At 39.3% G+C, this 15,268-nt stretch overlaps 1 protein-coding gene across 4 annotated transcripts in view; it reads right to left on the reverse strand.

The window, feature by feature from the left end:
• acss2 (acyl-CoA synthetase short chain family member 2) overlaps window positions 1-15,268 on the reverse strand; it is a 117,318-nt gene that overhangs the window by 89,373 nt on the left and 12,677 nt on the right. For all 4 annotated transcript variants that reach the window (XM_039735991.1, XM_039735993.1, XM_039735990.1 and 1 more), the window contains one exon: window positions 11,765-11,960. In XM_039735991.1, the coding sequence (XP_039591925.1) occupies window positions 11,765-11,960 (196 nt within the window). The remainder of the gene's footprint in view (window positions 1-11,764; window positions 11,961-15,268) is intronic.

Below are 15,268 nucleotides of genomic sequence, written 5' to 3' on the forward strand. Positions count from 1 at the left end.
TACTATGCAAAAATCAGCTTACTAGTTGCAGTAGTCAAATTAAACCAAAGCTGGAAATTCATTCAAAAATTGAAGAAAATATAATATTGTCACCTACATACACCAATAGATTTTTTGATACCCGACACCAAGTACAATTTAAGAAACATCAAAGATATCTGAGCAACAAAGGACTACACAGGACACGAGCTTGATTCTATTTTTAAAATAGTGCAACTCTCTAAATCTGATCCTGCAAGCTTTCAAAACCTAGGCTGGCTGTTTGTATTTTGACAGAAGAAGAAAAATGCCAGGCCATGAGAGCAGTGAAGAAACGGACTAGAAGACTGCAGGGTCAAAACCAGAAAAACAAGTCCAATGATTCATCCGAGCCAAAATTTTAAACAAAATCAAGGTGAGAAAACGGGAGTTAAGTTTGTTTGGCCAAACTAAGAATCACTAGAGACTTCCAGAAAGTACTCACAAACTTAGGTAATGAACTATACACTATGTCTGCTTTTATACGGTTCTGCCAGTAATCTCCATGGACAAGCTCTGGGCTCTTAAAAATGTTGTGCCAAATTTCAAAACAAAATACTGAACTAAATTTAACAATGTTAAAACAAAGTTTTACTAAGGAAGCAGTGGTATTCCTAGAAGCCCTGAGATTTAAAATGCAACAAAAATCCATTAGGTTACATAGGAAATTTTATATAGCTAGGCAAAACTTACAAAATAATTAGAACAGAGTCTACCAAATGGACAGATGCACATGGCAAAAAGAAAAATAACAACACATTTGCAATTCTATCTTCTGTTTCTAAAATGAGGATATTTACAACCAATTTAAGATGATTAAATGAGTGTTGTTTTAATTGTTATCCAGACAAATAAAATGAATTTGTGGCCTTCCACAATCCCACTAGCTCATTCATGAGTTAAAAGTTATTTAACCATCCTTATTATTTCCCAAGTCAGGTCATCCACAGCCAAAGCCTATCCAGCACCAACGGCAGTAGACAGGGACCAGCTTTTCATAGTGCTCCACTCAATTTCTGGAAAGTTACAAAGAGAATAAATAATTAATGGTATTTGTATTTCTCTTGAGAGTGTGTCTTCAATTAAGCAATAAAATAAAAGAATTACCTTTTATTTTGCAAAATCTGAAAATGTTTATTTTCTATGCATATAACAGGGATATTACTACAAATGAGTGCTTGAAGCAATTGGCAGAAAGTGGAAACCAGCCCCTGGTTTGAATGCAGTTCTATTACAAACATTTAATGGCACATCCACATGCATTTTCACTTGACAAACCTCTGACTAATTCAACTTTCAATCAACGTAAAACCTTGGGATATTAAAGCCACATTCACATGGACAGAATTCATAAACTACATGCAGACACAGGCTAAGCTAAGAATCACACATGGCAATGACGGCCAAGAATAAGCACAGCTAACCACGGCACTACCATGTCATCCAAAATGAATGTTTTTTTTTTTTTTGTTTTTTTTTTATAATTCGGGATAATCATTTGACCTGAAATATGAAAAGAATTAAACAGTTTTTGAAGAGAGGCAAGAGGGACAGAGGCAAACCTTTAACTCCTTACACACATTTCAAGAAACTCTTCATCTTACATCAGAGAAATATCTCACTTAATAATAATATTATTAATAATACATTTTATTTATATCGCATCTTTCTCATACTCAAAGCACTTAGCTTGGGGTAACTGAAGAAAAATTAAATGAAATGGTTTGGCTGCTCTCTCTTGCTCTCTGTCCCTATTGAATTGCACTTGTCCCAACACTGTATTTTGTGGTAACACAAGCTACTGCGATTTTGCAGTTCTAAATTAAATATTGCTATTCATTTCTGTTACTTTGTATTTCAACAATGACTCAGTGAATACTGTATAGCAGATGCATAGTTCTACACGTAGAGATATGAGTAATTGTGACGGATGGCCAGAACCCTTGCCCAGCCAGGACCCCCTGTATCCAAAGGACCGGAGAGACTGTGTTCTGGGCATTACCTTCCCTAGGACACTAGAGGGCACCCATCCTGGCTTGCTGTATAACCACTGGTTTGGAGTTTGGAAGCTCCACCCTGCTGGGGTTCGTGGCCGCCGCCAGAAGGTGCTTGGACTTGGTTGGAGCCCTCTGTTGCAACACTTCCGCCACACCAAGAAGTGCTGCTGGAAGCCTTTTAACGAGCAACTGGAGCACTTCAGAGTACTTTATAAAGGTTGGAAGCAGCCACTACTCCGGAGTCGGGTGGAAGAAGATGAAGGTGGCAGAGAAGGAGGGATGGCGTGTAAAGGCAGAAGGAAGAAAATAACCTGGGGTTGTGTAGTGAAGAGCTGTGCTGTAAGGGTGGGAAGCAGAGAGAAGATGTTCCAAAATCAAATAGAAAATAAGGGTGTGTTGCACCTGCACTTGTGCCAGCGCCTGTGTGTGTCAGGTAGGGTGGCTGGTACGGCCCTGGTGGTCCACAGTAACATTTTACATCTGTACAGTGGCCTATTAAACATACTAGGGCTGCCACAAATGATTGATTATATTGTAAACTATTATTCTAACCACTCTTATGTCAATTAAACCAATAATTTTGTCCAAATAATTCAACTAGGCATATACAGTCATATGAAAAAGTTTGGGAACCCCTATCAGCCTGCATAATAACTTAAAAGTGGTATGTCTTTCATTTCCTAGGAACATCCGAGTACTGGGGTGCTTTCTAAACAAAGATTTTTAGTGAAGTAGTATTTAGTTGTATCAAATTAAATCAAATGTGAAAAACTGACTGTGCAAAAATGTGGGTACCCTTGTAATTTAGCTGATTTGAATGCATATAACTGCTCAATACTGATTACTTTCAACACCAAATTGGTTGGATTAGCTCGTTAAGCTTTGAAATTCATAGACAGGTGTGTCCAATCATGAGAAAAGGTATTTACTGTAAGGTGGTCAATTGCAAGTTGTGCTTCCCTTTGACTATCCTATGAAGAGTGACAGCATGGGATCCTCAAAGCAACTCTCAAAAAATCGGAAAATGAAGATTGTTTAGTATCATGGTTTAGGGCAGCAGTTCTTAAACTTTCGTATTTCGCACCACCCCCCTTTTCTACCTGGAATAATTTTGCACCCCCTGCATAATATAAGATAGATGAGAATAACCCATGATACAACTAACTAAGGTATGATACTCATGCAGTGTCGTGGTATCCTATCATTTTTACTTCCATAAGATTTGCATGTGTTAGGCTAACTTTGATGAAATATTTGCAGTTTATTTTTTTTAAGTGCTTTAATAACTGTTAAAATGCCTTGTATGGTTTTTGGTAGTAATTCTAATCCCAAAAACAAAGAATAAATTATTTATTCATATTTAATTATTCTTTTATGTAAAGAAACGATTAAATATGTTTTAATTTTTAAAAATCTCGTAGTAAACGACGACACCGATTAAGTCAATCTGCGCAAGACGAACGTATTTTCATCCGACAAATATTATTCCGCTGTTAGTTGTATCATGAAAATAACCCAATACGCAGTAAATTATTTAAATCAATTTGGTAATATTGGTTACACTGCCAATGTAGTGCAGTCACGCCGCATTATCACCTGATCTACTGTTACTTGAATGTTCGCGACAGATACTGATACATCTTGAACCTTCTGGATTGAAAATATGCAACTATAAAAGCAGCAGCAGTGGCGCCACTCGTCATAGAAACAAACTTCAAATAGAAAAGGAGCTCAGAGTGTCTATCTCGAATATCGAACCAAACCTGGACAGGCTGCGTACTTTAAAGCAGGCACATATTAGTCATTAAATATATGCCTTGGAAATGTTTTATTTTAATTTTAGTTATAATGCATTCGTTGTGATTATATGCTTGCAAATTAAAATTTGAAATAAAAATTTTGATGTCTTGTTCATTTAGGAGGGTACGCCCCACAGTTTGAGAACCGCTGGTTTAGGGCAAGGCAACAAAAAGCTATCTCAGAGGATTAAACTGTCAATGTCAATTGTAAGGAATGTAATCAGGAAATGGAAGGCCACAGGCACAGTTGCTGTTAAACCCAGCAGGTCTGGCAGGCCAAGAAAAATACAGGAGTGGCATATGCGCAGGACTGTGAGAATGGTTACAGACAACCCACAGATCACCTCCAAAGACCTGCAAGAACATCTTGCTGCAAATGGTGTATCTGTGCATGGTTCTTCAATTCAGCACAATCTGCACAAAGAACATTTGTATGGCAAGGTGATGAGAAAGAAGACCTTTCTGCACTCCCGCCACAAATAGAGTTGCTTGTTGTATGCAAATGCTCATTTAGACAAGCCAGATTCATTTTGGAACAAAGTGCTTTGGACTGATGAGACAAAAATTGAGTTATTTGGTCATAACAAAAGTGCTTTGCATGGAGGAAGAAGAACACCACATTCCAAGAAAAACACCTGCTACCTACTGTCAATTTTGATGAAGGTTCCATCATGCTGTGGAGCTGTGTGGCTAGTTCAGGGACTGGGGCCCTTGTTAAAGTTGAGGGTCGGATGAATTCAACCCAATATCAACAAATTCTTCAGGATAATGTTCAAGCATCAGTCACAATGTTGAAGTTACGCAGGGGTTGGATATTCCAACAAGACAATGACCCAAAACACAGTTTGAAATCTACAAAGGCATTCATGAAAAAGGAGAAGTACAATGTTCTGGAATGACCTTCACAGCCCCTTGACTTGAATATCATCGAAAATCTATGGAATGATTTGAAGCAGGCAGTCCATGCTCGGCAGCCATCAAATTTAACTCAACTGGAGAGATCTTGTATGGAAGAATGGTCAAAAATACCTCCATCCAGAATCCAGACACTCATCAAAGGCTATAGGAGGCGTCTAGAGTCTGTTCTATTTGTAAAAGGAGGCTCAACTAAGTATTGATGTAATATCTCTGTTGGGGTGCCCACAATTATGCACCATAATTTTGTTATGATGCACAATGCATATTTTCTGTTAATCCAATAAACTTAATCTCACTGCTGAAATGCTACTGTTTCCATAAGGCATGTCATATATTAAAAGTTACTACTTTGACAGCCAATGATAAACAAAAATCCAAAGAATTTTTCATATAACTGTAAATGTGTGCTGTAAAGATTTACAGATCTTTAAATAAAGATTAATTTTATATGTAGAATTTTAAAACATCAGGATATTAAAACACAACTAAAATAACTCAACCAAGAAAAGCAGCAAAACAACACTGTTGAGAATAAAATATTTAAGTCAGTAAAGCTTAAATTAACATAACTTTATGTAAAGAGTCCAGCTTGAAACATGACCAAATATTTAGGTTTTTGAGGTCTTTCATACTCAAGTGTTACAATAGATCAATCCTAAGACGCATTTCACGTATACCTTTTTAAATTCATCGTAAATTCAGATAGATGTTAGTCATAGACATCATGAATATAGTGGCTTAATAATGTACTGTAAACTATAAATGATGCCAACTGAAATCCTATTGAAGGAGATGGGTAACAACTCATATCTTGAAGAGAAGACTAAGGTAAAACCAATATTCTGTACTATTAATGCACAACAAGCATTGTTTAGAATATTACCACAATCTGGACAAGAACAGGCCATTCAGCCCAATAAAGCTCTCCAGTCCTATCCACCAAATTCTTCTAAAATAACTTATATTATTAGTATTGAAGATCCCTGAAGTCCTACTGTCTACCATAATACTTGGTAGCTTATCCACATGTCTGTAGTTCTCTGTGTGAAGCAAAACTTCCTAAAGTTTGTGTGAAATTTACCCTTAACAAGTTTTCAACTGTGTCTCCGTGTTCTTGACAAACTCTTTTTGAAGTAACAGTCTTGATCAAACGTAACAATTCCCTTCATAAACACTTCAGTCATGTCTTTTCTTAATCTCCTTTTGCTTAAAATGAAAAGGCCCATTTATAATTCATCCCCTGTACCGCTAGAATGAGCCTAGTTGCTCTTCTCTGGACTTTTTAAAATGATGCTATGTCCTTTTTGTAGCCGGTAGACCAAAACTGCATACAGTACTCCAGATGAGGCCTCACCAGTATGTTATAAGCTTGACCATAACATCCTTGGATTTGTACTGTACACATCAGAGACCTATATATAACCTAATATTCTGTTAACTTTTAAAATGGCTTCTGAACACTACTATGCAGTTAATAGTGTAGAATCCACTGCAACTCCTTAACCCTTCTCATAAGATATACTTTTCGATTTTCAGACCTCTCATTGTGCATTTGAACATAATATTTGCTTTATTTCCATTGTTTATTTTTCATATTTAAATATTTATTTACTATTTATAAAAACAGCAATGAGCAAGTCTGACAATATGTGACAATGCGGTTTGGTTGCATGCTCCCATCATCTGACCGGGAGCCCTTCAACCCATCCCCGTCAGTAATGTTACCTATGAGCTTAGTAGTGAGGCAACAACATAGCAAGGCGATGGTGAAAAAGTGCAAAGTGCTTTTATTAAAACAATCAACAAAACAAGGTGTTCAAATTAAAGTACTGTGCCTTCAATAAGTCAATAAATTATCCATAAAATAGTTTTGCAATCGTGGAGGTTAAAATCAATAGAAAAAGTCTTCTTAAAAAAAACGAGGTTAAAATACAGCTGCAAGCATTCTTTTTACCTGCGGCTCCCCTGCTTCCCCCGTCTGGGCTTCTCAATAGGGGAGTCGCTCTACCTGTAGCTGGCCTTCACTATACTCGCAAACTGGTCAGTTGCCTTTCTGATCCCTGGCTCTGGTAGGCACCACCAAACAGCGACTTGGGATTCCCCAACAACCAGGACTCTCACGCTGGGGACACCACGTCCCAAATCACGACTCTCGCAGCCTTCCGCAGAGAGTCATTCGCCTTCTGGGTACTCCCACCCTTCATAATAAACTCTGTGGGAGCGACCACTACTGCTACTCCTCGGGTGTCGGCCTAACACCCAAGCTCCCCAATTAGCTGCACGCAAGTCTGCACTTGCTCGCTCATTCTCCCACACCGACTTTCTCTTTTTCCACACTGCTTCCTGCTTTCCTCCAGCAACCTCCTGTCCATTCTTTCTCTTTCTTCTCCCACCTTTAGCCGACTCGCGCTTGTATTTAACTAGAGGTCATGGCAGCTGTGGCAAATCAGCAGCCCCAGGAACAATCACAGATGTGGACGGTTTCTCACCTGTGAATTTAGGTGAGAAACGCCCACATCACGAATCGCCCCGAGAACTGCTTCAGACGCACAACCACCACGCCCCCTCACCAAGCCACGAGCGTGGTAAATATTTATTTTAAAAGCGTCTCTTTGACGGGAGCTGTGGACCCACTATACTACACAATACACATGTAAGTGAATTCATTCATTTTAAATTCTGGATGTTTGCTTGCAATTTTTCACTTTTTCAAAAACAACCTGTGTGTCTTAATTAGTACATTACCCCTAAATAAATGTGCATTAATAATCCATCCAAAATCCTGTAGAAAGGATTCTGAGCAACAAAAAAATTAGTTCACGTGGAAGAGAAAATATTTACAGTGAAGAACACGTCATAGGAGGCATTCAGTATAAACCGCAGCAGGCTCTTCCAGGTACTCCTTTTTGGCAAGACAAGGGAAGCTAGACGGTCACCAGCCAGTCTGCACAGACTTAAAGAAGAACATAAAAAGCGCACAAAATCTATTTACTTAAGACATGCATACCTTTTTAACATTAAAACCATAATTTTGCTGAGCTGTGCGGGCTACTTATTTGCAAATCTAAACTGTAGTAAAAGTTGTGTTTCTTTTCAAAAACGTCAAGGCTGTATTTACAATTTAATGATTGGAGAAAATACATAAAAATAGTTTTATAAAGCAGACCTCTTTCTATATATGATGTTATTGCTGCTTAACTTTGATAACCGCTAATAAGTAGTCTTCTTTAGGATCCACAAGTTGATAGTTAAAGAGTTACAAGTTGGCAGACCTGGAATAAAATATCTGGCAAACAGTGAAAATGAATGTCTTCCCCAAATAATGCTAGTAAATGCATTTCACAGACTAGACTATTGTACTTAGCTTACACACTAAAACATTATTTTACTCCAGTGCACACGCAAGCTGTGATGGAGGCAACTGACAAGTGCAATTTCCTTGTTCTTTCCAAAGATTGCGGCTCTAACTTCTATTTCGGTGCAAGTCACTAACATGAATTTCTCAAGGTAACCAACTTCACAACACTGAAAGCACTATTGTCTAATAGCTAAGTAAGTGCAAGTGCTTTACTTACGGAATTGTTGGTTTTTGTTGTGCTACACTTCCAGCATGCTTCCTGTTGGGGTGTTCACACATTGAGCTAGTGATGTCATAGACAACCAACTCTTTTTTACACAATAAACAACCATTTTCTCAGATTGTTGGGAAAACACTCCCACAAAGCAGAGCATTTTGCCAAGTATTTGGAGGAACCTTCTTCCACTGAATGTGTTGCAGTTGCTGCCATGATTAGCCAACTGAAAAATTGAACAAAACGTCATAGCATGCCATGCGCCGAATGTGCTGGATAGACAGGGACAAATAATTGATTAAGAAAACAAAATTCAATTTAAAATTGTAGTCGATTGGTTGATTACATAGATTAATTGCATCAGCCCTAAAATATACAAGCACCAATAATAATGTTTCCAAAATCACTGACCAACAGGGTGTCAGATAATTCATTTTCTTTCAGAGTACACTACCATTAGCACTGAACAGAAAATTAGGACAAGAATCAAAACAAACCAAACCAAAAATAATTAAAGGATTATTTCTAAATATGTCTGTATGTATGCCCACTTTTATGAGAGAATTACTTAATTGATTTATATCAGGTTTTTTTCTTCTATAATTTGCTTGAACATTCCTGTTGATTTTGTGATTTCTGCCATCGCTCTAAGTATCATAGTTCACTTGCAGGAGAGATATATTCGCACTAATCCGAGACAGAGGTGCAGGCCGAGGGCAGGGGGAAGTGTGGCGTCTTGCTCTAATTTCTCTCCACGTTTTGGAGTGTACCTTGCCTCCACTTAGCTAGCGATACCTGTTTGTTTACTGATTTTTCAAGTTTGTCTTGTTTCACTACTACACGGGTGGAGCAGCAGGGGACAGCTACAGTAGTAATTTATAAAGGTAAATAACTGCTTTACTATATTTTTGAAACATACTAAAATGTAAAAAGAGATAATTATGATCTTGGCAACACCAGGAACAAGGCAGGCAACCTACTGTGATGGCACACGAACCAACTTCAGGGTATGAACATGCCCACACCCCATACTCATTCTCACTGAAACTGTTTACATTTAATCAGAACTTCTAACGTGGTAATTGATAAAAACTGCTCATCTGAAAATTAATCATCTCCACTATCATAGACCTTTGGACAGTGAAAGGAAAGTAAAGCAAGTATAAAGAATATGCAAAGTCTGCAGAAAGGGCATATCAGCTGAGGATCAAAGCAACGGCAACACACTACAAGGCACCAACCTGGCATCCTTTATTTCATAAAATATAAATGTAACCTTTTGTGGAATGCACTAAATAACTCTAAAGAACTTAAATGTAAGCCCAGGCATATACTTCTTCTTTCTGCTGCTACCGTTAGCGGTTGCCACACCGGATCACAAGAATCTTGCTTATGAATACATTCTTGAAAAGCTTCAAGTTTGAGCCTGCAGCCCCTCTGAGTTTCGTCATTTAGGTTTCCGACCCATTATTGCTAAAAGTTACTTTACTGTGATAAACGAGATTCAGCAGTTGGGCTGATTGCATTGAGGGCAAACTGATTGAGCAGTTGGTGGCCCCAAGTGGGCAGAGACATTGTTGAAAACTGCTCAGACCAATGTCTTGGGGGGTGGGGGATGGGGGGTCATCGTGGAGTGGAAATGATGAGGGATTGTAGTTTGAATCTGCACTGTTAACTTTTCAGTGGATGATGGATCAGATTCTGTGACCACACTCCACATCTTGTATCACCCCAGTCCCAAAGGTATCATGTCCTAGTGAGCTGAATGACTTCCGGCCTGTTGCTCTGACGTCACATGTGATGAAGACCATAGAGCGGATGCTGCTTCACCACCTGAGGCCACAGGTCCGCCACGCCCTCGACTCTCTGCAGTTCGCATACCAGGAGAAGGTGAGAGCGGAGGATGCCATCATCTATATGTTACACCGATCCCTCTCCCTCCTGGACAGAGGCAGTGGTGCTGTAAGAATTATGTTTTTGGACTTCTCTAGTGCCTTCAACACCATCCAACCCCTGCTCCTTAGGGACAAGCTGACAGAGATGGGAGTAGCTTCACACCTGGTGGCATGGATCGTGGACTATCTTACAGACATACCTCAGTATGTGTGTCTTGGGAACTGCAGGTCTGATATTGTGGTCAGCAATACAAGAGCGCCGCAGGGGACTGTACTTTCTCCGGTCCTGTTCAGCCTATATACATCAGACTTCCAATACGATTCGGAGTCCTGCCACATGCAAATGTTCGTTGACGACACTGCTATTGTGGGCTGCATCAGGAGTGGGTAGGAGGAGGAGTACAGGAAGCTAATCAAAGACTTTGTTAAATGGTGTGACTCAAACCACTTGCACCTGAACACCAGCAAGACCAAGGAACTGGTGGTGGATTTTAGGAGGCCCAGGCCCCTCATGGACACCCTGATCATCAGAGGAGACTGTGTGCAGAGGGTACAGACCTATAAATACCTGGGAGTGCAGCTAGATGACAAATTGGACTGGACTGCCAATACTGATGCTCTGTGTAAGAAAGGTCAGAGCCGACTATACTTCCTTAGAAGGTTGGCGTCCTTCAACATCTGCAATAAGATGCTGCAGATGTTCTATCAGATGGTTGTGGCGAGTGCCCTCATCTACGCGGTGGTGTGCTGGGGAGGTAGCATAAAGAAGAAGGGCGTCTCACGCCTGAACAAACTTGTTAGGAAGGCAGGCTCTATTGTAGGAATAAAGCTGGACAGTTTAACATCTATAGCAGAGCGACGGGCACTAAGCAAACTCCTGTCAATCATAAAGAATCCACTGTATCCACTAAACAGTGTCATCTCCAGGCAGAGGAGTAGCTTTAGTGACAGCCTTCTGTCACTGTCTTGCTCCACTGACAGACTGAGGAGATCGTTCCTCCCCCACACTATGCATCTCTTCAATTCCACCCGGGGGAGTAAAAGCTAACATTATTCAAAGTTATTGTCTGCTTTTACATGTATTTTTATTACTCTTTAATTTAATATTGTTTTTGTATCCGTATACTGCTGCTGGATTATGTGAATTTCCCCTTGGGATTAATAAAGTATCTATCTATCTATCATATGCTGGAGCCTATCTCGATGACATAGTCATTTCTTCTCTTGAGCATGAAGGCTATCATCTGAGAAGTTAACGAATGCAGGATGACATCATAGTCACTGCTTGCATGCTGCATGTGGTGTGTTTGAGTGACAGCTCCCCTTTGAATAAAAGTTTTATGAATGTTCCTGTCTTCACAACAATAAAGCTGATTTTTGTGGAAACCTGGACTCACCGCCTTCTCTCTTATACAAGTTTGTAACCCACACATCACAAAATATGCACAGTAAAATATATATTTAGACGCTCATTTTGTAAACATAATTTTTATGAAAACATCCACTGTACTAACAAAATATTATGCAAGAATGCAGTAAAGAACAAAAGCAAAAGTCACACTTACCAGAAAAAAGCAACCTTGTCTCCAAGTTTGTTCTCATGGATATTTCTATCCAGTAAATTGTAGCAGATGTTTGTTGAAGCACCTTCCATGCATTTAATGAAAATATCTCCTTTTGTGACATCAAAGTTGTAGTCCAAAAACTTCCCTGTGTGTTTAGTCTTCCAAAAGAATTCTTTGATGGTGTCATTCCAGAACTCTGTTTAAAAAAAAAAAAAAAAATCAAGAAAAACATGTCAGACAATTCTACTCTTACAATAAAAAAAATTAAACATATATAGGGAAAATACATTTTAAATGAACAAACTACAGTACATAGTATATTGTAAAGACCCATCTTTTTTCATAATACAGTATATGAATAAACGCCCCATACAGAGTTAACAACTTGCCAGACGGCAAGACTTTTGATCGGAAGTGTTATGGCAGTGACATCAAATTAGCTTGCCTGGAGCAGCCTGATGAGGAGCTCTCAGTATTGAAAAGTCTGGAGAGGGTGCCCCAGATATCTGTTTTATGTGGAGTGCAGCTATAAAGTGAAAAAGTGCAGAAAAAATAATATTACAATACTATACATACATACATACATACATACAAGTAAATACTGTGTGTACAGGGTAGCACATTGGTCAACAATACTGCCTCAAGGATCCAGAAGCCATTGTCCTAACTCTGCGTCTGATCACTGTCTGTCTTAGCAGTTTGAACATTCTGCCCTTTTTGGGTTTGATAAGGATCTATGAAATAGTTTGCGTGCAGATGACAAATACAACTTCATTTGGACAAGAAGGTTGCAGAACAGATCTGACAGGAAGGGTATCGTACCTTTCTTCTTGTGCATTTTTATTGAATTGTCACACCACATACAAACCTCCCACAATTTGAGCATTTCATACCCAAAAAAGGATACCCTAACTGAAGTCACAAAAGAAAGGACTTGGCTGGTATTTCAGAGTTTAAAAGGGATATGGCTGGCAGTTCTGGGATTTCATAATTCTTTACAACCCAAATGCTATATATTTGAACAGTCACACAATTGTAATTTTCAATTGGTACGCCACAAAAATGGATTTCAATGGAAGCACTCAAGACGTGATTGAAGGGAACACTTTCAGCTTAATTCTAGGGGTTGTGATGCCTGAGTTGCCTGCAGCAGGCATTAACCTCCTTAAGCACGGTTCATCGATAGTCATAGACTGAGATGGGCTAGCACAATAATAACTCAAACAACAGCAAGTTAGGGCAGCATGGTGGCGCAGTGTTAGTGCTGCTGCCTCATAGTAAGGAGCCCTGTGCTAGCTGGGATAGGATCTAGGAACCTCAAAAATACCTTGTTCAGGATTAAGAGGGTTAGACAATGACTGACTGAATTAGAGCCCAGAACAAAGTGTTGTGTAATTCTTAATATAAATAAACAATAAACAATCCATTATAAAAACAAGTGCTCATCATGGAAGATAAAAATCAATTAATAAAATTATGCCAATGGCAAAAAAATAAATAAATAAATACAAACATCATGATAAATGTCTGACCCTTAAAACACAAAGGTCTGAGATCATTCCCTTCATCAAGCCACATAGGCTCTGTTAAATTCTTATCCAATGGACACTCAACTCAATCAGTGATCCAGCATTCCCATGCTTGCATCCTTCGGCACTTTATAACCCAGGAAGTTCCAGGCCACCAGTGCTTGCTTCCATCAGAGTCTACCACTTCCACTCTCAAACTCTGTACCTTCCACTTTTTTTTTTCTGATGGACTGCTCCACCCTGGCAATCACTCAGCAAAGCAGTCTTCTACCAAACCAAAAGCCTTGAGCTCCACCAAATCATCACCTCCTGTTCTATCCCAAGTTTTTTTTTTTTTTTCTCTCCACTCTCTGATTTTCCCAGCGTCATTTATACTCCTTTATGCTTTTAATTACAAGCCGCTGAATGCCAATGAGAAACCTGACAGGGAAGATTGTGTCTTCATGTGTAATCTTGACCATCCAGTTTCATCCTAGGGCTGCAAAGCTGCACACAGCTACAGCGACAGAACCCAAGGTTCATTGTTTTTATTTAAAAACTTGTACACTGCCATGGACCCTTACTCACTACACTACAGGGAAACAGAAAAAAAATTGTATTAGCTGTTTAGGAATGACAGCCATGTTTATACTTTAAAATACATTTACAGGAACTGAAAAGTAATTGTCAAAGTAACATAATCTAGACTAACAAAAGGCAAAGCCCTCACTGACTGACTGACTGACTGATTCACTCATCACTAATTCTCCAACTTCCCGTGTAGATAGAAGGCTGAAATTTGGCAGGCTCACTCCTTACAGCTTAAATACTTTCGAAATTCTATGTGTAATGGTCATAACTGAATCCTACTTACGTACATATATACGGCCATAGCGTGCAGCTCGGTCGCTGTGTGAGGCGGAGTTGCATCCCCCATCACCGCGCCTCCCACATAGTTGGCTGCCTGCCTATATTGCATCCCCTAGACCCACGCCTCCCACATAATTGAGTGCCTGCCCATATAAGGCCGTCAGTCAGCAGCAACCCAATAGACATGCTGCTGCTACGAGGCGTTTGTCATGCCTAAGATGAATACGATATTCGCGAGATACAAGTTTAGTGAGAAGACGCAAGGTATAAACGAGACTTATGATAACTTTGTAACGGAGTTAAAATTGCTGGTGAAGGACTGTGCTTATGCAAATGAAGATGAGATGGTCAGGGATAGAATAGTGTTTGGCACAAACTCAGCAAAAGTGTGAGAGAAACTTTTAAGTGCCGGGTCTGAGCTAACATTAAATAAAGCCGTGGACATCGCAAGATCGCACAAGATAGCACAAGCACAGCTGAGAACCTTTGATGCATGTACTCCAAGCGGCTCACGTGAACTGACTGTGAACGCAGTACACAGACAACAAGCAAGAGCTCCAAAGAGCGCTGAACAAAAAACACATTACACAATTGAGAAGGCAGCAAAAGAATATGAAGCGAGTGACGCATACAAGCATATTCATAAGCGCAGCTACTGCAGAAAAAGTCAATGTCAAGCTAAAGGAAGACGGTGTAAAAAATGTAGAATATTTAACCACTTCACTTAAGTTAGCAGGACTGGGAAAGGTAAACCTGTGCATGCAGTGTGTGATGTCTCAGATAAAGAGGAAGACGAGCTGTTTATTGATGCAGTAAGAAAGGAACAACCCTCTGAACCTGAACAAGCCTTTGAAGACATATTAATAGGAAATTATTGATTATTATTATTAATAAATTAAGTTCATAGACACGCTGCCACTAAATATTCGCAGGCAAATCCACAACTTAATACCGGGAATGCCTGTTAAACATCTTAGATTCACGAGTACCGATTTGGGTAGTGAACACTTCCATGAATGAAACCTGTTATGTTTACAACAGTTGACAAACACGGAATGTAACTTGAACACAACACATCCTCCAAATATGAACCTGATTGAAAGAAATAACGATAATCTAATCCTTG

Source organism: Polypterus senegalus, chromosome 14 (genome assembly GCF_016835505.1).
Source record: "Polypterus senegalus isolate Bchr_013 chromosome 14, ASM1683550v1, whole genome shotgun sequence".
Lineage (NCBI taxonomy): Eukaryota > Metazoa > Chordata > Cladistia > Polypteriformes > Polypteridae > Polypterus > Polypterus senegalus.